The sequence below is a fragment of the Lepidochelys olivacea genome (genome assembly GCF_965140295.1).
Source record: "Lepidochelys olivacea isolate rLepOli2 genome assembly, chromosome: 2".
NCBI classification, from domain to species: domain Eukaryota; kingdom Metazoa; phylum Chordata; order Testudines; family Cheloniidae; genus Lepidochelys; species Lepidochelys olivacea.
The window spans coordinates 69,236,683-69,261,468 of NC_140412.1; the positions used below are offsets into that span (position 1 = coordinate 69,236,683).

At 42.2% G+C, this 24,786-nt stretch overlaps 1 protein-coding gene across 1 annotated transcript in view; it reads left to right on the plus strand.

Annotated features, from left to right (window-relative positions):
- The window catches only part of LOC311516064 (DGAT1/2-independent enzyme synthesizing storage lipids-like), a 47,130-nt gene extending 24,774 nt beyond the window's left edge, over window positions 1-22,356 (plus strand). Inside the window, exons 4-7 of the mRNA XM_084619698.1 lie at window positions 3,326-3,519; window positions 8,234-8,294; window positions 8,761-8,900; window positions 21,665-22,356. Of these exons, the coding sequence (XP_084475824.1) occupies window positions 3,326-3,519; window positions 8,234-8,294; window positions 8,761-8,900; window positions 21,665-21,769 (500 nt within the window). The 3' untranslated portion in view covers window positions 21,770-22,356. The remainder of the gene's footprint in view (window positions 1-3,325; window positions 3,520-8,233; window positions 8,295-8,760; window positions 8,901-21,664) is intronic.
- The last annotated feature ends 2,430 nt before the right edge of the window (window positions 22,357-24,786 follow it).

The window sequence follows — 24,786 nt, forward strand, 5'->3', positions numbered from 1 at the left end:
CTAGACAAATTCACACTGGAGATAAGGTGTAAATTTTTAACAATGAAGATAATTAACCATTAAAGCAATTTACCAAGTGTTGCAATGGAGTTTCCATCACTGAGAATTTTCATATCAAGATTGGGTGTTTTTCTATAATATATGCTCTAGGAATTATTTTCGGGAAGTTTAGTGGTCTGTGACAGCTCGTGATGCCCCCAATATAATAACGTTGCGACCCCCCCAGGGGTCCCGACCCCCAGTTTGAGAGCCTCTGCTCTAGCAATTATTTTGGGGAAGTTAAGTGGTCTGTGTTTGGTGGCCTGGATCTGAATGTCTTGTATCCGAATATGTTCCTCCTCTTCAGACAAAATGTTTGCTGTCACAGAAGGCAATTGAGGGTGATAATTACCTTCCATAGTCAGATCTGAGAACCTCCGATTCAGAAAAGGTAGTTGTAGTGACAGGGGCATGGCCTCCCTCTGAGACTGATGGGAATGAACCACTCTCCATCCCATGGTGGGAAGAGCTAGGTAAGCCATACCCACCCCGCAGGAAGCAGAGGGGCAGTACAGAAAGTTTAAAAGGCAGGTCCTGCAGCTCAGTTGCATGAGAGCTGGAAAAGGAAGCAGACGTTGCTTGCCTGCTGCCAAGCCCTGTGCCTGAGATGGAGCTCTGCTGTGCTGAGGACCCAGAGGACGTACCAGGACTACTGACAGACCAGGACCTGGTGGAGCTACTGGGACTGCCATTGGCTGTGTACCCAGGAGAGATAAAGGAATCCCAGGAGATAGAGGTACACGCCAAAGGGGTAGTAGGAAGTAGCAGAGGGACACCAGATGATAGTCCAGTTTTGTTGACAGAATTCAGGTCAGTGTGTTTTGGACGGATCCCTGCTGAACCAGTGGCAGAACCAACCGCCACTGTTAGGACACTGGCTTAGGACCTGGTGGAGTAGGGTGGGCCCAGGACCCCCTACCCATGCAGCTGCCTCACCCTGGGGTGGCCGCCTACCCACTTTGGGCCAAGAGGGCAGTGTTTTCTCACTATCCTCCTGAGCCTGAGGGTAGGCAACAGACTACTTAGTGCTCTGCCCTGCCCAGAGGGCCAGAATCCTGAGACTGCTTTTTGCTCTGTCCCGTCCCAATGGCTAAAGCCCTGATACTATTAATTCCCCAATGAGTCTTGCCTTTATAGATATGTGGTAGTGTGGGGCACGTGGCATCCCTCCAAGACTGATGGGGACAGATGGCCACAGACCCCTACAGTAGTTATAGACATCCTTTATGTGGTCTCTTGAGTTACAGGTAATATAGAGCCAAGCAATAGGGCTCACTCAGTCAATGCCATTCTGGCCAGGATTCAGTCATTGGATCTGATTAATACCCTTGACCATAATGCCAAAAGGATTTAGGGTTCTGATATTTCTTGTTACGATCAGGCAGTCGAGAAGGGGATGGAGGTTTCTGCTGATCTGCCTCTGATAGCTGTTCCGATCTTGTATCCGATGGTGAGCATAGAGGTGACTGTGGTGGACCTAGTAGAACTGATCATAGAGATAATACATTCAGAGACCTGAAGGGTGTCTTGAGGGGCAGAACCAGTGGTGAAAATAGCTGTTCCTCTCTTCTCTTCTTATCCTCTGGAGGTAAAGAAGGGAGCATTGGAGAAGAGATCCTCTTATTTGCTGTTTATCTTTTGCTGGATCCAAGAGTGATGAGGACTCAAGCAAGATGGATGTAAGCCATTACTGTGGGATAATGAGTAGGGGGGTGGATTCAGAATGTTGCACAAGAGCAGTTCTCATTGGCTGTGGTTGCGCTCCCTAAATCGCAGGTTTAAGAGTCAGTTCCAAAGTATTGGGAATCTGGTTATGCACTGTTCCTGAATGGTCTCATATATGTGTCTTAGCTCTGTTCACAGAACTTCTGTGTGCCATAATCTTATTGAGATTTGTAAGCCCTGGATCTGATAAAGTTCTCATTCTCGGAATGGTTCTGCAGCAGAGGCCATTTCCAAAGAACATTTCTCTCATCTTGATTCAGATCCACAGACTTGGAGAACTTCTTAGCCACATTCTTCCCTTTTTTTTGAAGGTAGCACAGCAGAGGCTGCTGGAGTTGAAGGTACCATCAGAATGGATGGAAGTCCATAAGGTTTCTATTTATCCTGACCCAAAGGACCTAGAACTGAGGATGGTCTCTGCTTATCCCCTGTATCTGATGTCTCTTCAGCTTCTGTGTTAGCTGGCTCTCCTTCTTAGCTCTTGGAGTAAACATGACACAGATTGAGCACTTTGATGAAGGGCATCCCTTCCCAAAGGAAGCAAGGCATCCAGTGTGCAATTGATGTGGAAAACACCTCCAGACAGGAGACATGTTTGAATCTAGGTTTCCTCTTCAGAGCCACCATTTGAATTCTTCATTAAAATTCTTACTTTAAAACTAAACTGTCCTAACTGACTACACTATAAATTAACTCCTATCCTTAGCTCCACCTGAAGAACTATGTGAGGGGTTTTAGTATCTGTATCAAATGTCCGGAGAGTCTGTTGTTGCATGTGTTGAAAGGAACTGAGGTGGCTGTGGCTCACCATGCCCCTTTTATAGCCTGGCCCCTAGACTGTTCAGGAACCAGGGAAAGGAAGGGTAGGAAGGGATAATGTGAGCTCTCCAATGGGCACTGTTAGGGGGCTTATTCCTTCACCCACTTACTTCCCTGGTCCTTCTTGCATGAACAGAGAGCAACAATACCTGAAGTCCAAAGGTGCAAACAATTCGATGTTTATTGGGGTGAACTTCCAGCAAGCATGATTCCAGTTTCCTTCCTTAGTATCCTCCTTCCCAGCTCTGACACCACAGAGCCTTACACCTGTGTCCCTGTTCCCATTCCTGCCCTTAGCCAAACATGATTCCAATTTCCCCGGCCCCATTTCCTGTTCCCATTTCCCTCACCCGCATGCCCACGCCCACCCCCACCAAAGCAACAATCTGATCCCCCAGAGCCATCCCGAGGCTCAGTGTTCCCATCAGGCACTGCTAGTTATTAAGGCTGGAACTCTGCCACACTTGGAAAGTGCAAGTACATTTCCATTCTACTGTGGGTTGAAGCTGTAACCCCTAATTATATCTGAGTATTTATACCGGATTTATTACTGATGACTATGACATCTCCAGTTTGATCAGATATGTAATATGTAGACACACTTAAAATTGCTGAAGGGGTGGGTGGGCGTGTGTGTGTTGGAGAGTTTTTGACTGGGTTTTATTCTGAATATGTGTAAGTAATAATTATGTAATGAGGTCTAATATACCATATTGATCTCTACTGATTATGTTTATTGCAGGAATACAACTGCTTTTTAACCTGTTACCTGCAGTGCATAGTGGAAGAAATGAAAGTGTTGAAATTCTGAAGAAAGGCAACTTATTGGGTGTCTCACCAGGTGGAAGTCGAGAAGCATTCTTTAGTGATGAAAACTACAACCTCCTGTGGGGTAATCGCAAAGGCTTTGCTCAAGTGGCCATAGATGCAAAAGTGGTGAGTGGTTTCTTGTGCGTGTATATAAATATGTTTAACTCACTGATCATTGTGTGTTACATGCCCATCTCTGTGCCCAAGCCATGAAGAATGTGAGTCTATTACAGCTGCTAGCTACAGAGACTAGCTCTTTAATTGAAGCTTTCAATACTCATGCTTTTCGCTCTAGAAGGAGGCCAGTGGCAGGCCAGGGGGTGAGGAGGCAGGTGCCGGGCCGGGGGTTGAGGAGGCAAGTGGTGGGCGCAGGAGTGCGGAGGGACGCAGCGCGCCAGCAGCAGGTGAGGAGGTTTCACAGTGGTCGGGGGCGGGGGGTGTCTGGCAATGGTTGGGGGAGTGAGGAGGGACGCAGCGAGCCAGCAGCAGGTGAGGAGGTTTCACAGTGGTCGGGGGCAGGGGGTGTCTGGCAGTGGTCGGGGGAGTGAGGAGGGATGCAGCGAGCCAGCAGCAGGTGAGGAGGTTTCACAGTGGTCGGGGACGGGGGGTGTCTGGCAGTGGTCGGGGGAGTGAGGAGGGATGCAGCGAGCCAGCAGCAGGTGAGGAGGTTTCACAGTGGTCGGGGGCGGGGGGTCTGGCAGTGGGTGGGAGAGTGAGGAGGGACGCAGTGAGCCAGCAGCAGGTGAGGAGGTTTCACAGTGGTCAGGAAGGGTGTGTGTCTGGCGGTGGGTGGTAGTTGAGGAGGGATGTGGTGAGCGACAGGTGGGAGGGTGAGGAGGGACGGTGCAAGCGGCAGCAGGGGGGCCGGGCCTGGGGTCGAATAGCAGTGGGGCCTGGGGTGGAATGGGGGTGGAGTGTAGGCGTGGGTGAAGGTGGAAGAGGCAGGATAGACAGGTAGCGTTCCCCAGGAGAAGCTTCAGCCGCCACCAATGATTTTGCTGTGGTGTTAGGAATACCTTTACAAGACCCAAATAAGAGCTCTGTGTGGCTCAAAAGCTTGTCTCTCTCACCAACAGAAGTTGGTCCAATAAAAGATATTACCTCACCCTCCTTGTCTCCCCAATGGAATAAAACAGTTTGTTAATCTTCCCTTAGGTCTGGTCTACACTACTGACTTACATTAGTATAACTGTGTTGCTCAGGGGTGTGGAAAAATCCATCCTAACTCCCAGTGTAGACAGCGCTTTGTCAGTAGGAGAGCCTCTCCTGTAGACATAGCTACTGCCTCTTGGGCAGGTAGATTAATTACGCTGTCTCCCATTGGCATAGACTGTCTTCATTAAAGTGCTACCGTGGTGCAGCTGGCTTCACCAATGCAGCATTTTAATTGTTGACTTGCCTTTAGATCCTTACCCATGTGTAGTTTGTGATAGGGGTCTATAATTGGGTCCTTGAACTAAAGATAGCTTAACTATTTTTAAAAAGAAGTAGAGAAATATGAAAAAGAATATGCAAAAGCTATCACGAAACTGCAATTAATGATGTTATGGTTCAAGCTACATTCTAGAGAGAGATTATAATTTTACTCAAATAGTCTGTATTCATGCTCCAGAACAGAGTTTATGTATACAAACCATAAGAGCAAGTGTGTGCATTCTGTGTATAAAAATATGATGAATAAAGTTGGTATTGACAATATTATTGTATCAAAACATGCCCTTATGTGGGCTGTTGTAGAAGCAGTACAGATCTCCAATTTTGAGAATACTTGTTTTTCTATCTCAAAAATTTAAAGGGTTAGTACTAACAAATTTTTTAGTGGAAGGGACTAAAAAATAATTTCTTAAAGGGCCCATTTTTAATTATTTTCTCATTTTATAAATGATCAGATTGGGTTTTCTGAGTTTTCAAGTCAATCTTTAGTCACAGTTACATGCTGTAAATTTGGGAGTTCTTCCTACAAATCAAACAGGTTGAATCCTTGCTTTAAGTGCAAAACTGAGCAGATGTCCTAGTGTCTGTGTCTCCATAACATAGATTCTATCATGCCCCTACAGGACTGTTGTCCCTAAAATTACTGCCACATAAGTAGTGCAGTGTGGAAGGAGACTTCAAAAATATAATTTGGCATTATCTGAAAATACAGAATTATTGACAGAAAATTGTAAATGATACCAAAAACATTAATGGACCGAGAAAGGTAAGTTCTCCCTGCAGGAGGCAGTTTTAGGAATAAACAGTAACAACCTAAACGCAAAATCTCAAAACCTTTCTTAAAAATTTTGGCCCAGATCTTGGGCTGTATCTGATCTTTGCTCAGTGGATCTCAACATGGGAGGTGCAAAGGTAGATTTGTCACCTTTGCACTCTCCTGATCCTGGGGCTACAGGGCCTCGGTGTTGGTGAAGTTTTGAGGATACTCTATTTTAAGTAGGCTGCCCTTGGCCTCAAGGGACCAAAATGGCAACCATGGATCTCCAGGGTGTAGACACCCCCTGGTCATGCTTCCTTTTCCCCAGCTACTTCCCCCCTGCCCCCAGCGCCCCCATGCTGGGGGTTGGAGAAGAAGGTGTAATGAGAGCTAACTGTTGCAAAAGAGGATTGGGCCTGTTCTTTCTAGCAGGCAAATATACTATAGTAAGAACGTGGAAGTCGTGAGTCTCCCCACACCTTGTAGTGACTGGTTATGCAGTCCAGTTATGTGATGGAAATGGAGATCGGACTTCTAACTTTAAATTTTTGAAAAGATTGTAGATTCCCTTCCCAAAAGAGCAAAGGGGACAGAGTGACTAAATTAGTCCAATTTCCAGTTTAAATAAATTCAATATTATATCAGTGGAGTAGAATGAAGAATTCTTTGGGTGCATAGTTGTACAATAGCAGGTTGTCACAAGGTGCCTCTTCAGCTACCCAGTGGGCAGTGCTGCCCAGCCCGTTTTCATGGTCTCTGTCAGAAACTCACTCATGCTGTTTCCCTTTCACCATGTGTACATTTATTGTTCAGTTCCCAAGCAAAACAGAACATGACACAAGTATACAGCAGGAGGAGACTAACACACAGCCTTCTCTTATCCCCACAGTCACCCTCTGAGCTCCCAGGCTTCCTGTTCCTCCCAGTTACTGAGCCAGTTGTCTCATCAGCCCAACAGTTAGCACCTGGGTGTCATTTATCCTCCCACCAGAAACGGGTTATTTGCTTCCAGTTAAGTCAGCAGCCTTCTCTGTGCTGCAGAAACCTCTGTGGTCAGGGTGCTTCAGTAGCTTTTTGTCACATAGGTGTTACAGTATTCAGCAAATGGTATTCTGGCTTATATTTTTTACTGCAGCTTTGTTTGACTAATGAAGAGTAGAGCTGTTATGACAGAAGAAAGGCGAAGAGCAAGATTAATGCACAAATTCAATCTGTCTTGGAAATATGAAATGTGGTCCAGGGAACATCATCCTTCCCCTCTGTTTATTAGTCAAATTTCTATAAAGCTGTATAGATATGACTTGAAAGAGATACATTTTAAAGAAATAAAAGCAGAAGAAAAGGAGAAGTCATCTTAGCTGTCTCCACTATGGGCTGCTGCTTCAGAAGAGGAGGAGAGGAAATGGGAGCTGCCTTTTGGGACCAGAACTACCAGCAGGAGAGGACCTGGAAGCTGATAAATAGGAGTCCAGCCATCAGTGGTAGAACAGAGCCAAGCAATATTTGCAGGAGAGAGGGTGACAAGATGTTCCACAGTGTGAGAAAAGAAGGTGACCTAATGGCAGAAAAGCCTAATCAGGATAAGCGAGAGATTTGGAACAGATGGCATGAGGATGAGATTAAATGAAAAGTTCAGATAGTGTGACTTTAAAAAAATTAAATAGTTTAAATATAACTAATTTCCTGATGTTACTTTTCCCTCTGAACAGTTGTTGTAGGGATGTTGCACAAGAAATACACTCTCTGTTAAGATGTGGTCTACACTATAAAAAAATGTAAGAACCCTGCTCTAATTCATATCTCTGATAAACCTCTTGGCATGAGAACTAAAGGGGAAGAAAATTCTGTGCCACGCCATGTACATGGTTGGCACTCGATCTATAATATCAATAATGAAGACACTGTCACAACATAAGGTTTAGGAAGAACCTCTACTGTGACTTGATGTGACCTATACTAGCTCAATATGTGCTTCAGAGAGACGATGATCTGTATCATATTTGAAGGAAAATAATTTTCTGAGAAATTACAGCTTCTTAAAGCTATTTAGTATTAAAGGCATAAGAAAGGAAACATTCAGTTATGCATGATCATCCTTTCTTGTCCTCTGCCCCAACATTTGCAGGCGTTTCATAGTAAAAGTGGGATTCTTAAATTGCATAGTCTGTTTTCTATAGGACTTTTGCAAGATTTTGTTACCAAAATAATACGTGTGGATAATTTTTTTGACTAACTCACTAGTACTCTGACTTCTTAGGCACTGAAAAAAATTGCTGAACAAACTCATGAAACTGATAATTCTGATATCTGTGGAAATATTTTTTCTGCTTCTAAATGTGATCCTGTCAGTGTTGTTTTGGTGTTCATCGTGATAACAGCAACATGTGACAGAGGTTCTAAGAGATCTCAGAAAATTGAGCCTCACCTGGTACATAACTAGCTGTAGGTTTTCCTGACAAACATGCAGCTCCTTTGGAGTTTCTAGTCATGATAACTTGTCAGTCCCATTTTTATTTAATGGGATGGTAAAGTGGACTATAACCATGTAATATAGATGCAGAAGGTCTCTCTACAGAGATGATGAAATATTTAAAACAAAAACGGAGGCTGAACTTAAAGTCTTTCCACTTCTTTTTCCTCATTTCTTAGCCCATCATCCCTTTGTTCACACAGAATATTCGGGAAGGATATAGGATGTTTGGAAAAATAGGTAAGATTTACTTCATATGCATCTTTTCAAATTCTTGGAGTTTTTCTTTTATTTATCTTTTCAAAATCAACTGTTTCTGGGAAATACTAGTCTTGTGAATTTCTTTCGACTCTGTTGTTCTCTTTTAACTCTAGTAACTGTTTCTTTGTCATGTAAACCAAAGTGCACATGGGTTATCTAATCTAAATATGCATTTATTGAACTAAGCATTAATTGTTCTGTACATGGTGAGCCATTTAACCTGATATTGAATATGCAAGAGGTAACATAAGAGTAGATAATTATTTTCAAGATTATGTGTGCTGCATATTGTTTGACCTACTTCATGTAGCCTTTTATCAAACACCCATATCATTTAAAATTTGTTTGTTGCAATCCAGACACCATTGTGATTCAGGGACTCTGCTGACTTCTAAAGGTTCTCTCTCAAAATGTAAACCTCCCCTCCTCTTTTTCTAATTCACAGGGTTTTTTAGGTGGTTCTATGAATGTTCTCGATTGTTACTCATTCCTGGATATGGAGGGTTCCCAGTCAAACTTCGCACATATATTGGAGATCCCATTCCATATGATCCAAATATAACAGCTACGGAACTAGTTGAAAAAGTAAGTTGGATATTATTTTTGTAATTTCAGGGAGTCTACGGTCTTAATTTAAATGATGTTAGTTAGGTCTGAAGTATTTGACATTAAATTCCATGTCTATTGTTTCTTATGAAGTAAAACTTTCTTACAGTACATTGGCCATCTTACATAGTGTACTGTTATTCAATAACGTATCTCCAGCTGAAATATCATTTTATCCTGATAACATTATCTTATACTGTTAGATTCCTCCACAGATTTGTGCATTGTTCTAATCTCAGCGCCATCCTCCCTGGCCTTCTCCCTCAATACTTTACACCAGAGGTTTCTGAACTGTGTTCTGTGGAGCACTTGCTGTTGGTCGGTGAAGAGTTGGCTAATCACAAGGTCCTGGCTGTGCTCCTTGTTTCCAGATGGGAAACTGTCTTAAAAGAAGCTAAAATACATTGCATTACATTACATTATTTAAACTGATGTAAATTAATAACTTTTATAAATGCCCACACAAGGCTCTGGTGCCTAACACATACTTAATATTACAACAAAACCCCAGCAGCATTAAAACAATCTTTCAGAGAAGAACTCTCCCAGCCAGCCACCCACAGAAGAGCTTCTTTCCACATATTCCTAGTTTCAGACGGTATACTTCAGCCCCCTCCAAAAACCCATCTAACAGATGTCTGGCAGCTATTTACAGCAAGTTCTAAAATCTTAGAGCTCTCACAGAGAGTGCCCTGCTATCCACTACTCTCTCCTTTCTAGTGAAGGGGATTCAGCTTGAGTGCCTCTGGTGACCACAGCTGTGGCATTATGGCACGGGAAGAGAGGCAATTTCTCAGGTAGGCAGGTCACAGGCTATTTAAGGCTTCCTAAGTCATAGCCAACACCTTAAATTCCACACAGAGACCATTACACAAATGCCAGAGCACTGATGTCATGTGTTCCAAGAATGATGCCTTACTCAACCACAGTTCCACTGTTTTCTGCCCTAGTATTCCTCTCTGAATGCTTTTAATGTGTAGCTCTAAAGAAAGCACATTGCAACAGTCTACTCTTGGGTAATAAGGGTGCAAATGGCAGAGGTGCGTCTTTAAAGGATACAAGGTCCTAATCAGACAAAGAAGGTAAAAAGCTGACTGGGTTACTGCTGTCATATTATTGTCCAACAGCAGCTGAGTGTCTGCAATCACTCCTGAGTTGTGAACCCTGTGAAGATGCACTCCCTCAGTTAAAGAGATGGAAATACTTCTGTGAAGTTACTTTTGGATGTAAGCAATCAGCTGTGTTGCTAGTGGGATATTTTCTCAATCATCCCTGAAGGGGAAATGGTTTATGAAAAAAATTCTCTGCTAAGGTGTGTGTCCTATCTTAGGGAAAAGATTGGGAACCTATGTCTTGAATCAAAAAAAAAAAAAAAAAAAGTCCTGGGTGGCACAAAGTAGGTTGAATTTAGGTATCTTGATTATAATACGTCTCATTTTATTTTGATCTGAATGAAAATACTTCTTAGGTTCTGTCAGGGTTCCCTCCCCACTCTGAACTCTAGGGTACAGATGTGGGGACCTGCATGAAAGACCCCCTAAGCTTATTCTTACCAGCTTAGGTTAAAAACTTTCCCAAGGCACAAACTTTGCCTTGTCCTTGAACAGTATGTTGCCACCACCAAGTGATTTAGACAAAGAACAGGGAAAGGACCACTTTGAGTTCCTATTTCCCCAAAATATCCCCCCAAGCCCTTACACCCCCTTTCCTGGGGAGGCTTGAGGATAAACAAGATGAGCACAAACCAGCCTTGGATTTTTCAGACCCAAAAAAACAAATCAGATTCTTAAAAAACAGAATTTTTATTAGAAGAACAAAAAAAGATAAGAGAACAACTCTGTAAGATCAGAACGGAAGATAATCTTACAGGCAGTCAGATTCAAAACAGAGAATCCCTCTAGGCAAAACCTTAAGTTACAAAAAGACACAAAACCAGGAATACACATTTCCTCCAGCACAGCAAATTTCACAAGCCAAAACAAAGAAAACCTAATGCATTTTCTAGCTAGATTACTTACTAACTTTACAGGGGTTGGAGGGCTTGCATCCTTGATCTGTTCCCGGCAAAGGTATCACACAGACAGACAAAAGCCTTCCCCCCCCTCCAGATTTGAAAGTATCTTGATCCCTCATTGGTCATTTTGGGTCAGGTGCCAGCCAGGTTACCTGAGTTTCTTAACCCTTTACAGGTAAAAGGACTTTGCCTCTGGCAGGAGGGATTTTATAGCACTGTATACAGAAAGATGGTTACCCTTCCCTTTATATTTACGACAGGTTCCAATATCAGACCCCAGTCCAAACACATCTATAGTCATCTGAGCTGTGCCGCTCCTGAACGACTGTGGGTCTGAACAACCCAGGAGAGACTCATCAAGTTAGGATGAAGTTCTTCCTCTGGGAGATCCAAAGGAGAGAAGAGAAAAGGATCTACTGCTGCAGACTGTGGAACACAGTGGGCAGTGGAGAGCTAACACAGGCTTCTTATCTCTAACCACCTGCTCTTACTCCCATTCAACTCCTCACCTCTGCTCTGCCACACACAGTGCTTCATCTCCAAATAGGAACAGCATGACTGTGTGGTCAGGGATAGGTAGACAAGCTCAGCAGATGGGTTTTAGTTTTGTGGTGATGTTAATATAAAAAACGCCTTGCAGTGCTTTGGGGCATGAGAAAGGGCATAATTAATATGTGATTTATTTCTTTATTTTTTGGTTGCAAGTGGTTAAACTTGGAGGTCAGATACAGTTCCCTCACTGCACTTTCTTGGCTAGTCACTCATTCAGGAAGTCGTTTAGGACGAACATTAAGCATGACGTCCCCAGCAGTACTAAAGGGGTTTTTAATGGTCCAGGGCTGTCAAGTCTCCTCTTTAACAGCTTAGAGAATGAGTGTAGAAGCCTGAAAAGAACAGTGCGCCTGTATTCTTCCCTCCCAGACTTTGCCTCTTCCAGCCCCCACCCCCGCCCAAATTATAATCCGTACAATAGGGAAGAAAAGACTTACCCTGTTGGGTTGTCTGGAATCTGGAAACTATGTGGCAAGTGTATTAATGCAAGGAGGCAGTGTAGAATAGCTATATAGGCATTCCACAGCCATCAAGAAGGGATAAGCTTCCCTGTAGCCTACACCCCAAATCACAGATTACCTTGCAAAGGCTTTGTCTGCTTAGCTTCATCAGAGAGGCAGGTCCTCATCCACAAAGCATGGAGGCAGCAGAAGTGTTGTTTCAGGATGTCTTGCATCATAGCTCCTTGCCCTCAGGCAGCTTCTGTAATCTTTTTCTGTGGGGGCTAGAAGGACTGTACAATTATTGCCTCTTTCCTCCTAGTTTTTTTATTCCTTTTCTATTTTATGGTATCTTTTTGATTCTATAGTGATAAGTGAAGCGTAAATGCTTATCTGGATAGAAGATGATTGAGGAACTTCACAAAGCCGTTTCTAAAACCAAAAATGACTTCAAATGCAGGGAAGCCTGACTTCCTGAAGGAGCAAAATACCTTTTCTGCTCCCAGGAGCCATTCATTTGGATCTGGGAATACAGGAACAGTTAGATTCCCACACCAGCATAAACATGATTTCGACCACTTACAAATTCAAAGAAGCATTTGTTTTCCCTTAGATTCAGATCATCAACGTCCTGTCTCCCCTTTCCCCTCACCACCACCACAGAGGGGAAGGGCATCCTGAGTGTACAATGGGAAAATCCAGGGATAAGGGAAAAACACACATTTTGCGCTTTTAAAAATTTTCAAAGAACAAATAATCTAATCATCACCTTGTTCTGTTCTGTAAAATAGATCCAGAAGATCCAAAGAGAAGGTCTGAAAAGGAAAGGTGACTTCTTTTCAAAGGAACAAGGGGAAAGGGTAGAAGCCTTACTCAGACAAAATGACAAATCAGCCCCTGGACTTTAGGAGGTTTCCATGTTCTCCTCCTATATTTGCTTGGTAAAGGGGGATTCCTGCAGAAAGCTGAAGCAGCAGGCTTTCAGTGGTCTCTTCTTTGACGACAATGGGATTGCAAAGGTGTATCTGAGGGCATAATTTGACCTGCAAAATCTTTCAATAATGAGGATGCCTGAGAAAGGGACAGAGCTTGACTCTAAATCCAGGAGTTTGCAGGAGTGGCTATTAGTGAAATTTTGTGCCATTTGTGACATGGGATTACTATTTATCCCAGATTAAGTTGTCCTGTGAATTTAGATTGCTGATGAATAGCTGACAGTACTATTTGATAAACATCACTTTGAACACGTAAGATCCTGCAGGCTCCTAATATTTGTAATACTTTAAGATTGGGCAGTGGCAGAGGAATATCTTAAAGGTTCTCTGCAGAGCAAAGGCAACTATTTGTTTTGCCCCGTACTTATCCCTCCTGCCTTGGAGGGATTACCTCACCGTTTTTTTCCAAAGATGCTTTTCAGTGGCTGTTAAATTTGTTTTGCAATAGAAATGACAATTGTCTATAGTCTTCTCTTCCCTTTCTTTGGTATAGAAACTGACTAATGATATCTCACAAGGCTGTATCCTAAACTGAAACTCTTCAGACACAATCCCTATTTATCTAAGAAAAAATCTAGCCTTTGTTTGATTTATGGGAGAGAGGAACAGAGGGAACAACAATTTGTGGGTAGTCTCGGGGACTGTCTGGAGGGAAAACAGAAATTTAGCTCAGGATATCACTTAAGGCTGCAATACTAATTTAATCTTTTAGTGATTTTATCAAAGTTCTCCTGTAAAGAATGGAAAAGTCTATTTCCAATGAAAAATATATGGAAATAAAATCCCTGAGTCTGATTTATTTACTTATCCTAGAGGAGCAATGTGTTAGGGCAATGCTCTGTTCCCATCCTGTGCTGCCCCAGAAACTCTCACACCCACTTTCTTTTAGAGTTCACTCTGTATTTTATTACAAACCATTCTCCCAACACCAGTGTAGTGCAACATCACCGTTTTTAATTCCTACAGTTTTTAGTCCCTCTTTACCAGGACATTAGGAAATGAGATATCCCTTTTTGGGAACTGTTTCAATCTGGCTCAGCTAGGCCAGTCGTCTCCTCTTATAACACTTCCTTCCTGGTTTATCAGGTTAGCCATCTGAGGCCTAATTAGTTCCTTACCTCCCCAGCATCACTTTCTGATTAGCTGCTTACTCAATGAGCCATCAATGGGAAACAAATTCAGGCTACAGTGATCAGAGTGCTGATCCACCTGTCAGGCCTCAGCACTCTGTCACAAGAAACTAATAGCAAAAAGGTCTCGCTTTGCAGGCCATCTTGAAATATGTAAACTCAGAGGCAGTTTCTCTTGATTTTCCATTTAAAAAAATCAAGAAAATATATTAATACAACATGAAATTAAAGACAGAAAAATCAGGAAAAGGTGAATGTTTTCACAGTGACTTGGGGAGATCTTCCAAGAGATAAAAGGGAATTAGATGCCAGTTCCCATTGACTTGCATTGACTGCCCTTTGTGCATTTTGAAAGTCTGCCCTGATCCTGTACTACAATTATAGTCAAATCCTACTCTTCAGCCTCCTAAACATGAAATACCTCGCAGAGCCCTTCAAAATGTGTAAGAAGGAACCACATTCCAGTCACTTTTTCCCTTGCATGGACACATGCAAGATAGCAATAAGGTGGGTGAGGTAATATCTTTTATTGGACCATCCTCTGCTGGTGAAAGAGACAAACTTTTGAGCTACACACAGCTCTTATTCAGGTCTGAGAAAGGTACTCAGAGTGTCACTGCCTAATAAAAGGTGGAGCAGATTGTTAAGCATTAGAAGTTAACATATGTTGCAAGAGACCATTGAAGATGAAGTGGACAGTTACCACATCTGCAGTCTTAGGACAAAGGAGAGTTAGTGGTCATAGATTGTGGTAATGAGACATAAAACCAGCATCTCTATTGAGTCCACGATTTTTAGTGTCTAGCAAGGTTATGAATTTAAGCTCCATGTCTTGTCTTTTGATGATGTTATTCTGGTTTTCCTTTTATTACAAGGACAGAGAGGTCAGATATGGAGTTGATCATTTCAGGAAAAGTGTTTGTCCATGGGTGATAGGGTATTTTTGTCTTTTATTATTAGGACCAACACAGTTACAGCAACACTACATACAGGATATATAGTTAGACATCTGCAAATGATAAATGTTATGAGACAGATCCTCAATTGGCATGAATTGGCTGAGGTTCTGGCCTTACTGGAGTACAGTGGGGGTTAATGCCACTATCAGAAATGTTTTTCATTTCCTGACTCTCATCCATTTAAATAATTTAGAAAATTTTGGCCAATATATGTGCCTGATCTTAGGCTCACTAATCCATAGTTAGGTGCCTAAATAAATAGTCTGATTTTTTTCCACAAGTGTGGAGCACCCAAGAGCTCCCATTGACCTCTTTAACTAAAACATTTTTTTGATGCTGAGGGGAAGCCGTTGTATCACTTTGGGTGGAATAAATGGGCCCAGAGAACAGGAGGTGTTAACATGATTGTTGTTGTACAATATGAACCATTTTAAACGAGGTTTGGGGTCTTGAGTACAGAGACCTTAGGCTGCTTAGTTATTGTGGCAAACATAACGAGAAAACTCCTGGCAAAGGCTGAAATATATTGACTGATATACACGGAAGGAAAAGAATCAAAACAAGGCGAAAAGCATTGGAATTAAGTGATTATGCAAAACAAACAATCCCTTTTTCAGAAATAGCAGATATGAGTTAGAGTCTCTTGCTCTGTCAAGCAGCCCATCTTGGTGGGGAAGAGTTAGTTTTGCTGTTCAGTTTTCAGTCCTGCTTTTGACAAAAACAGACACAGGAGAAGAGATGGAATAGTATAAGTAGGGGGAAATACAGCTTTTGTTGATGTGCTCAGGATACAAAGAGGCTAGTCAGGGATATCATCTGATTGGTCTGTTTGTTTCCAGGGGTTCTTTCAACCTAAAGCTCTTGGTAACTTTTACTCTGTGCAAGGTGGTGTCAGGAAATAAATCAGGGGAGACACAGCTGTCCGACCGATAGATGGCTGGCACAAACAGGACAACACAAGAGTGCTTTCACTTAAAGCTAAACTTTACTTAGTCTCAAGCACTTACACACGTCTGCAACAGGTTAGTAAAACACCCCCAACCCTTGATAATTACCAAAGCTGAGTGTGGCTCTCGAGTGGCACAAAGGCAGCCCGTCTGCCAGTGGGGAACACAAGATGCATTCAGAGGGAGAGTCCAGTCCTGGAGAGTCCCTCTACCTCAAACTTTTCCCCCTTATTTATATATTAGTAATAGAATGACATGTCCCTTAAAGCAAACTCGTTAAGTGTAAGCAAAGTCAGGATGAGCTCCACCCTGACATCTGGTGGTGAGGTGTGGCAAGTTGTGGAAAAATAAGATCAGGGGCCGATCTTATTTGCATAGGCACATATGAAATAGGCCATAGCTGCCCAAATGGTCACTTTGGCTGCTGTGGGATCCCCAGTGTCTCTGTTATTGGGGCAGGAAGAATAAATGGTTATTACCCTGATTATGGGAATCAAGGACAGTGGAACTGTACTTGGCCTTTTGTTATGATGGAGGGACTCGCCATCAACTAAGTAGCACTCGCTAGGCAAGGGACATGGGTTCCAAAACTCTGTGAATGGAGAGAGGCTGGGGACAGGTATTAATACTTGGTGGCATGGGCCCCCTGGTGAGGGTCTTACATGCTAATTGCACTTCCTCCTCTCTCCACTGTGGAATATCAGAGCTAATTTTGATTCCATTAGGAGTCTAGTTACAGGCTGCTGAGCTGAATTCACTTTGGGCTAATGGTGCACCAGCATTGAGGCTCCCCTACTACAAACTGAAATCACAAAAGAGCGAAACTTACTAAGAGCTGAAATCACTGAGTGCTGTGTTAAGTAGTGAGGGAGCCTGAAGATATATGGTGGAGCAGTTTGCGGGACGGCGAGCAGAGCAGCTGGTAGAGCAGAGCAGTTTGTTGGATGCCTAGAGCAGCTCATGGGGCGGCTGGCAGAGTGGAGCCCCATGGAGAGGTGGGGCCATCAGCTTTGGACCACGTAAGGTGCCCCTTAACTCTCTCCCCTCCAATCTCTACCCAGGTTGGGAGGTAAAACTCTGCAGATAAATTTTCGAACTCTGGGGTTGCCCTGACCAGGGACAGAGACTTTTGGGTCATTGGACTTTTGGGACTTTGGGTGATTTTGGGTTGATGGACTCAAGAACCAAAGGGAAAGGACATGCCCCAATTTGCTTGGGGTGGTTTTTTGCTCATGGGTTGTGTTATGAATCCTGTTGGTGGTGTTTCCCCAACATAATGACACATTGTTTCTCTCTGTTATTAAAAGGCTTTTTGCTACACTCAGACTATGTGCTTGCGAGAGGGACAGTATTGCCTCTTGGAGGCGCCCAGCGGGGGTGGTATATATTTGTCCCAGGTCACTGGGTGGGGGCTCGAGCCAGTTTTGCATTGTGTTATTGGAATGGAACCCCTAGATACTGAACCTGGCCCTTGTTGCTGCCAACTCTGACAGGCAGAAGGGTTACATGAGTAAGCAGTTTCAGTGGTCAAGCGAGAGGTTCCTTCTGATGATCGATTAACCAGGTGTGGGTTTTTCCAGAGTTCGCAGCGTTGAGTCCCCAATAGACATTCCTGGGGCACATTCTGCTCTTCTAAAATGCATGTATCAGCAACTTCAACACAATTCTTATCAGGAAGGACATGGGGTCAAACTGCCCTCTCTGTGGCACCCAAAACCCTCCCTCCCCTCCTGCCTTGGTTAAACTGAGACTGCTGAATGGCCAATTTACAGCCTGCTGACTTGGCTGCTTTTAGCAATAAGCCATAGTGGTTTCAGGCACTTTATTGGTTTGCCAAAGTCTCCTCGTACAGGTTCAGGTCCCTTGCCTTTGCCAGTCGTTCTCTGACTGGCAGAGTTGGATGGACCATCTCACCTTGTTATGCTGGGACCGTGTGATGCTTTTGGTCTTCAGATTAGGCAGAAAGCTGAGAGAGGACAGGAGGTAGATGGTGAGGGACAGGAAGGGGGACACGAGAGAGGAGGACAGAGTTGGACCTCATGTATCAAGTTGGGGTCCTTGCTGGGGCAGTGGTGATGGTTAGGCACAGGGCCGTCCTTAGGGTTTATGGGGCCCTATGCAATACTATTAAACTGGTGCCCCTATGCCCGACCACAGCCCGGGCTCGCAGCCCGGGGGGGAAGGTGGAGGGATGAGGTAGCAAAGGATACCAAGCCGCCTAGCCCACCTCATGGCAGCAGACAGTCACAGTTCACAGCAGAGACCCCTGTATCCTCTCCGTCATGCAGAATGCATCATGCTGACACATTCAGCTCTGTGAATACAGCCCCTGCGCACTGTGTGTGGGAGCCGACCTGCTCTTATCTGCTGTCATGGGTGGTGGGCGAAGCTGCCGCTTGGTGAGGCTAGCTCCCCAGCCCTCCAGTGGCCCCGCCCATACTCCACCCCTGCTCTGCTCCAGGCCCCACCCCACTCTGCTCAGGCCCTGTCCTCTCCCCACTGTCTCTCTCCTCTTCCCTCCCGCTCCCTGATCACCCCCTTCCAGCCAAATCCCTGAACCCAAATGAAGCAAATGACATTTGAAAAAAACACTCTTCTCCAATTTCTTTGTAAAAAAGGTGGAGCATGTTTTCCACTGTATGCCAGAAGGTGAAGACTGGACATGCAGAAGGGACCTAATTAAAAGCACTAAATTTGGGAATAAAAAATGTCAGTCATGGGTTTTTTGATATACACTGAAGTTTGTCAGAGATTTATTTGCAAAAACTGTGTAGTAAGAGCAAGTCAGCTGTTGTGCTGAATACAACTTTAAATATTATGGAATACATGATGCAGCTCTTCTCTGCTTTATATTTTCTTAATCAGTATTTCTAAGATGATTTTATATTTTAAGTGTACTCTTAAGCCTTCATAAGGTAATAATTCCAGATTATTACATATTTAACTCACTAAAACAAAGACATGATTTTAAATTAATCAGTCATAGAGGATTAGTGTGTTCATAGCAATGTTCATTCCTTTTAGAAAAAGGGAACACTAATTTACTTTGTGTGATCTCCATAACAATAGACATGTTTATGAAATTTCACCAACTTTAAAAAATATGTTTATAAAGATGTTAGGCATAACAAAGGATTTTATGACAGGTTTCAGAGTAACAGCCGTGTTAGTCTGTATTCGCAAAAAGAAAAGGAGTACTTGTGGCACCTAGAGACTAACCAATTTATTTGAGCATAAGCTTTCGTGAGCTACAGCTCACTTCATCGGATGTATACTGTGGAAAATACAGACGATGTTTGTTTTTATACACACAAATCATGAAAAAATGGGTGTTTATCACTACAAAAGGTTTTCTCTCCCCCCACCCCACTCTCCTGCTGGTAATAAACACCCATTTTTTCATGATTTGTGTATATAAAAACAAACATCTGTATTTTCCACAGTACGCATCCGATGAAGTGAGCTGTAGCTCATGAAAGCTTATGCTCAAATAAATTGGTTAGTCTCTAAGGTGCCAAAAGTACTCCTTTTCTTAAATGATTTTATATCTTACTTAGGTACTGATTTTGCTAGAGGGTTCTCTTAAAACTAGTTCCTCAAATAGTCAGAAGTAAAGAAAGGTAAACTTGTTTGTCCAGGTATCTCTCAGGAAAGGGGTGTTGTCCCTTGGGCTCTCTTCAGTAGGGGTGTGAAGGGAGAAAGGGGTGGACAGAAAGGATAGGAAGACTTTGGAAGCAAGTTTTTTGTATTATAGTAATTAAAATTAAAATGTGTATTTTATATAAGGGTGATCCTTTGAAGGATTTATTTAAAAAACTATGTCTGAAGATCCAAGCATTTAAGGCTAAAGATGAATACTCACATAGTGCATCTAAAAATCTATGCAAGGATTTTTTTAGAGATGTGATTTTATCATCTTTAGCAACACATGAATGAAATATTTTTAAAGCAAATTTTAAACTAAGGTCCTGTAGACTAACACGTTCTGAGTAAATATGACAGTAATGCACAACTGTTTTTGTCAGTAAATTCAGAAACTGACAGTATATACCTGGGGGTTGGCAAATGCCTGTTAAATGGCTTCATTACCACTTGAATGGCTCTTTAACAATTTCAGTGTTGTGCTAATCGGTCTGGCAGGCTGGAAGTCTTTGTTACTAGATCCCCTCCAGAGTAAGAGTCATCAGGCTGCAGCAGCTAGCTGTGGGAGCCTACAGGGAGGCTCAGAACAGGGATAGGAAGAGGCAGATGGGTGGACTGTAAGACCCAGGGGTGCCCCAAATTTTCGGGTGCGCAGCCACATATGTCTAAGGAAAGAAGAAAAGGAGTACTTGTGGCACCTTAGAGACTAACCAATTTATTTGAGCATGAGCTTTCGTGAGCAGTGGGGTGAAACGAGAGCTCACGAAAGCTCATGCTCAAATAAATTGGTTAGTCTCTAAGGTGCCACAAGTACTCCTTTTCTTTTTTCGAATACAGACTAACACGGCTGTTACTCTGAAATATGTCTAAGGACAGCCCTGGTTAGGCATCCCCATTGGTGTGCCAAGGTCCATGTGTCAGATGAAAATCCCCCAGCAGCAGCTGCAGTAGTGCTAATGGTTTTTCTTTTCTCTCACAAAGTCTCTAAAGGATCCCAAAAGGGGGTGATGGGCAGAATAGCCCATCCTTTATTTTGTCCACCAGTTAGGACTAATTTCTGAAGAACCAATTTTGGTTCATTGAGTTCCAGTCCCATACTCCTCTTGTTTACCAGACATGATGTTAAGTACAGCCCTTGGGTGCTATCAGTACATCCTCTCTGTTTAATTCAGTCTCCTTTTTCCTTTTCTTAAATAATGTTCTACAGCAAGGGATTGTGACAATTATGAACTTTTACCCACTTTCCACACATTAAGCTCATAATCAGAGAAGGCCCTCTGGGCCCTAATCATTACAACAGAGCAAGGGAAAGGGTCGAGGCTGAATATTCATCAGATTTTAGTCTGAGCAAAATTATTCAGTAGATGAGATTTAACATGTCTGAAAAACCAGGGTTTGTAAACTGCTTAAGGAACTATCTTTTTACATCCTACAGCTCTATCTTTATTTGATGCATATGTTTATGAATGGTAAACATTTAAAATAGGGGTTGAAAAGGTAGTAGCTGTTTTTGAAGGGGAAAACTGCCTTCTACACCTTGCATCAGAGGTTTTACATCTAAATAGGATTTCCGCAGTGATAGCTTTGTTAAAAGATCTTTATAACAACTCCAATTGAAAAACTGTGAAACTTAAATATGAAATTATATCGAGTCGCACAGTTTAAGGGCTCAAACCTGCAGGTGAATAATTTCACTTACAGCTATAGTCCTATTGAAGCTAATAAAATTAATCTCCTGAGTTATGCATATGCCTAAGGGTTTGCAAGATGGAGTAGTAGTGAGCTAATATTTTCATGTCACTTTTGCATATGTAGATCTGGCTGTTTAGTATGCTTGGTTATCACAGGGGAAAATACACAGGTGTGTGGGAATGAGACTATCCCTCAGCATGGGCTTCATGGGATCTTGTGAAGAATTTACCCTTCCTGCCTTCTCCTCCCCCAACATTTTCCACAGAGTTTTATGTATATCTTTAGCATCCTTGGAAAACTAGAAGAGAATGATGATTGAAGTGGTGATTCTTGAAATATAAAAGGTTTCCCCCTCTTTCTTTCTCTTAACAGACAAAGACTGCCATTGAAACGCTAAGAGACAGACACCAAAAACTACCAGGAAGTATACTAAGAGCTCTGTTGGAACGATTTGATAAACATCAGAAAGAAGACTAGTGTATTTAAATATATATGTTGTTGTTAAATATTAAAAACTGTTAGTGTAACTTGTGGGAGGAAAAATTGTAGTTTTCTTAAAAGGACAAGAGACTGCAAACTACATGCATCAAACATTCAGTCATATCACTGCCTTAAAATCTCTCTCTCTCTCTCATCTGGTCTGGCAACTTCAATCCAAATAATAAAAGAAAAGGAAATTAAGAGGATCATTATCCTGAGAGAAATTGATTTGAGATTGTTAAACCAGATGACAGCAGACATTATTCTGACATAAAAGTTAGAGCTCATGTAACATTAGGAGCACATTGTGGGAAGTCAATTATACAGGGAATTGACATCAGAAAACTTCTGTGTTTGGTCTGTTTCCAATTGTTGATAGGAGAATACAGCCCATGTACAGACCAGACGAGAGAGAGAGACAGAGAGATATTTTGAGACATTCTGAGTATAACACACTTGTAACTATATTTTAATATTTAATAAAGGTGCACATAAATGTATAAAAGGTAAAAAAGTTACGATTTATCAATGTTGCCTTTGCATTAATGTTGAGTGTTTCCCTTACAGTTTTTTCCTTTGAACAAAAAGCCTTTGATTAATTTTTAAAAATTGCAATTGAATTATTGATTGAGGCAAACTATATGTACATATATTTCTATTGGAGGTCCTTATGCACTCTCCAAAAAAATGTTGGTACTCTCGTTAACACCCAACCATAATAATTAAATAGTGTGATACCACTGTGACACTACACCCCATATTCATCATAGTTGTATGATTGTGATATGTCTTATGAGCCTTCTATGGAAAAGTTATGATTTGCTGAATATTATTATCCTATTTGTGTGCATGTATCATTTTTGTATCTAAAGTTATGAGTATTGACTATGTATCTGTATTTCAAATGTGCTTACTCTGGGTAACAACTAGCCTTTCGGGTATAACAATGAAGAAGCTATACAATGCTGGTGGCTCATCAACAAAGACAATGGACAATGGAAGAACTTAGGCTTCCTGTGACTGTTTCAGCCAGGCTATGAGTAATGGCTGCTATGACTCAGCGAGGCATGGAAGGGCATGTGACCAGACCACATGACACTAAACTCCATTTTGGTACCTGTATTTTTTCACAAACTGGGCTGGGACCTTAGCTTGGAACAAAGGATTTCCACCATATGGAGAAACTATATAAGGTGGGGAGTGACATCATGATTTGTCTTCAGTCTCCTGCAACTCAACACCTGAAAGAAGCTCTGAAAGACAAAGGGTTTGTAATGGGGGAGGGGAACCCAAGCTGCACAGCAATTGTGATCTGTGCCTTAAGAATCTGCAAGCCTGCTTTTATCATCAGTCAGGGTGAGAAATTGCTCATCTGCATCCTATCTATCTAATACATTAGGTTTAGTTTGTGTTTTTGTTTATTTGCTCAGTACTCTGTTTGCTATAACTTATAATCACTTAAAATCTATCTTTCTGTAATTGATAAAATTGTTTAATGCTCTATCTTAACCAGTATGTTTTGAGTGAAGTGTCTGGGAAAATCTCAGCTCTGTGAACAAAGGCTGTTGCATATCTTTCCCACATCGAGGGGGAAGCAAATATATTAATAAGCTTACATTGTACAAATCCCTGTGCAGTGCAAGATGGTACAATTCTGGGTTTATACTCCAGCTAGAGTGCAAGGCTGGGGAACTGGGAAATTGGCTGTCTGTCCTTGAGTGATTTAAGTAAAGCACTCAGCTAGCTCAGTTGGGTGTGTGGTGGCACCTGCTGTCATGCTGGGTGACAAGAGGGCCTGGAGCGGCTGGCTGAATCACCAGCAAAGCAGTGTAAGAGAGACCTGCCCAGCTGGGGAGTTAGGGGGCACAGTGGTTTCCATAGCTCCCAGACTGCACCCCAGAGGTGATAACCTGTCACAACCACTCTTGTTAAAAATAAATTATAATTGAATATAAAACCTCTGGACATCTGAAGAAGAAAAGATAAAGTGTGTTGTACATAACAGACCAGTCAACTATACTTCAGCCCACCGTATATGGACAATTGAGTATGCAATTGACTAGAGAGCCATTATAAAGACCATTAGCCTGGCCAGGTCTAACTAACTTTGTATTAAGTATGTACCTGTGGTTTTAAATCTCTCATTGGAATATAGCTGAATTTGGTTGGTGTGAAAGAGCAAATGTATCATTACTGTATACAACTTTCTTAATTAACATGATAGCATCTTATCAGGAATGTGCAGAAGACTCAATGGCTGGGCAAAAAAAGTATTCCCCAGTCTGGTACCTTTCAAAATAGGAGACTCCAAAGTCTAGATGGAATTATTGGTTACATTTCAGAATTATTTGGAACTGGAATGTCTATTCAGAAAATGGGTCAGATGAAAAATATATTTAAAAAAACCCCTGTTATCTATTTTGAGCACCAGGCAGTGGAAACCATCTCTAAATGCCTAATTCATGGTATTGAGGGCTAGCTACTAAAAAAAAACCAATAGTATATTGAGTATAATATGTATAACATTGCTAAACTGTTTAACCAAACACTAGCAAAACTTGAATAAATTAATTGCAACAAATAAAAAGGTAATGGAAAATCAGGAAGGGAAAGCAATTATTTGTACCATTTATGGGAGTTACATGTTAACTACTATAACGAACTCATTAGGAAACACTGAACAGGGAAAATTGCTTGACCTTATTAGTGATAAACAATCAGCTAAATGTTGTCCTCTGTGCATAACAAAAACTGTGTTAAATTGGCAATGTGTTAAATTGTGTGGACAGATCTCCTTTGTACCATTCATCCAAATTGGGGCACATTTTATTCAAAACAGTCTTGCTCAGTGTCTGGTCCCAGGTCAATTTGTTTATGGTATCACTACCAATATTGGATCCTTCACAAAGTGGTTACTGGCCATTCAGTAGGTTATCTGGAAGACAGCATCCACACAAAATAACTGGACTGAGGTCAACTACTGGTGTGTCACGCACCAATGCACACCTGAATAC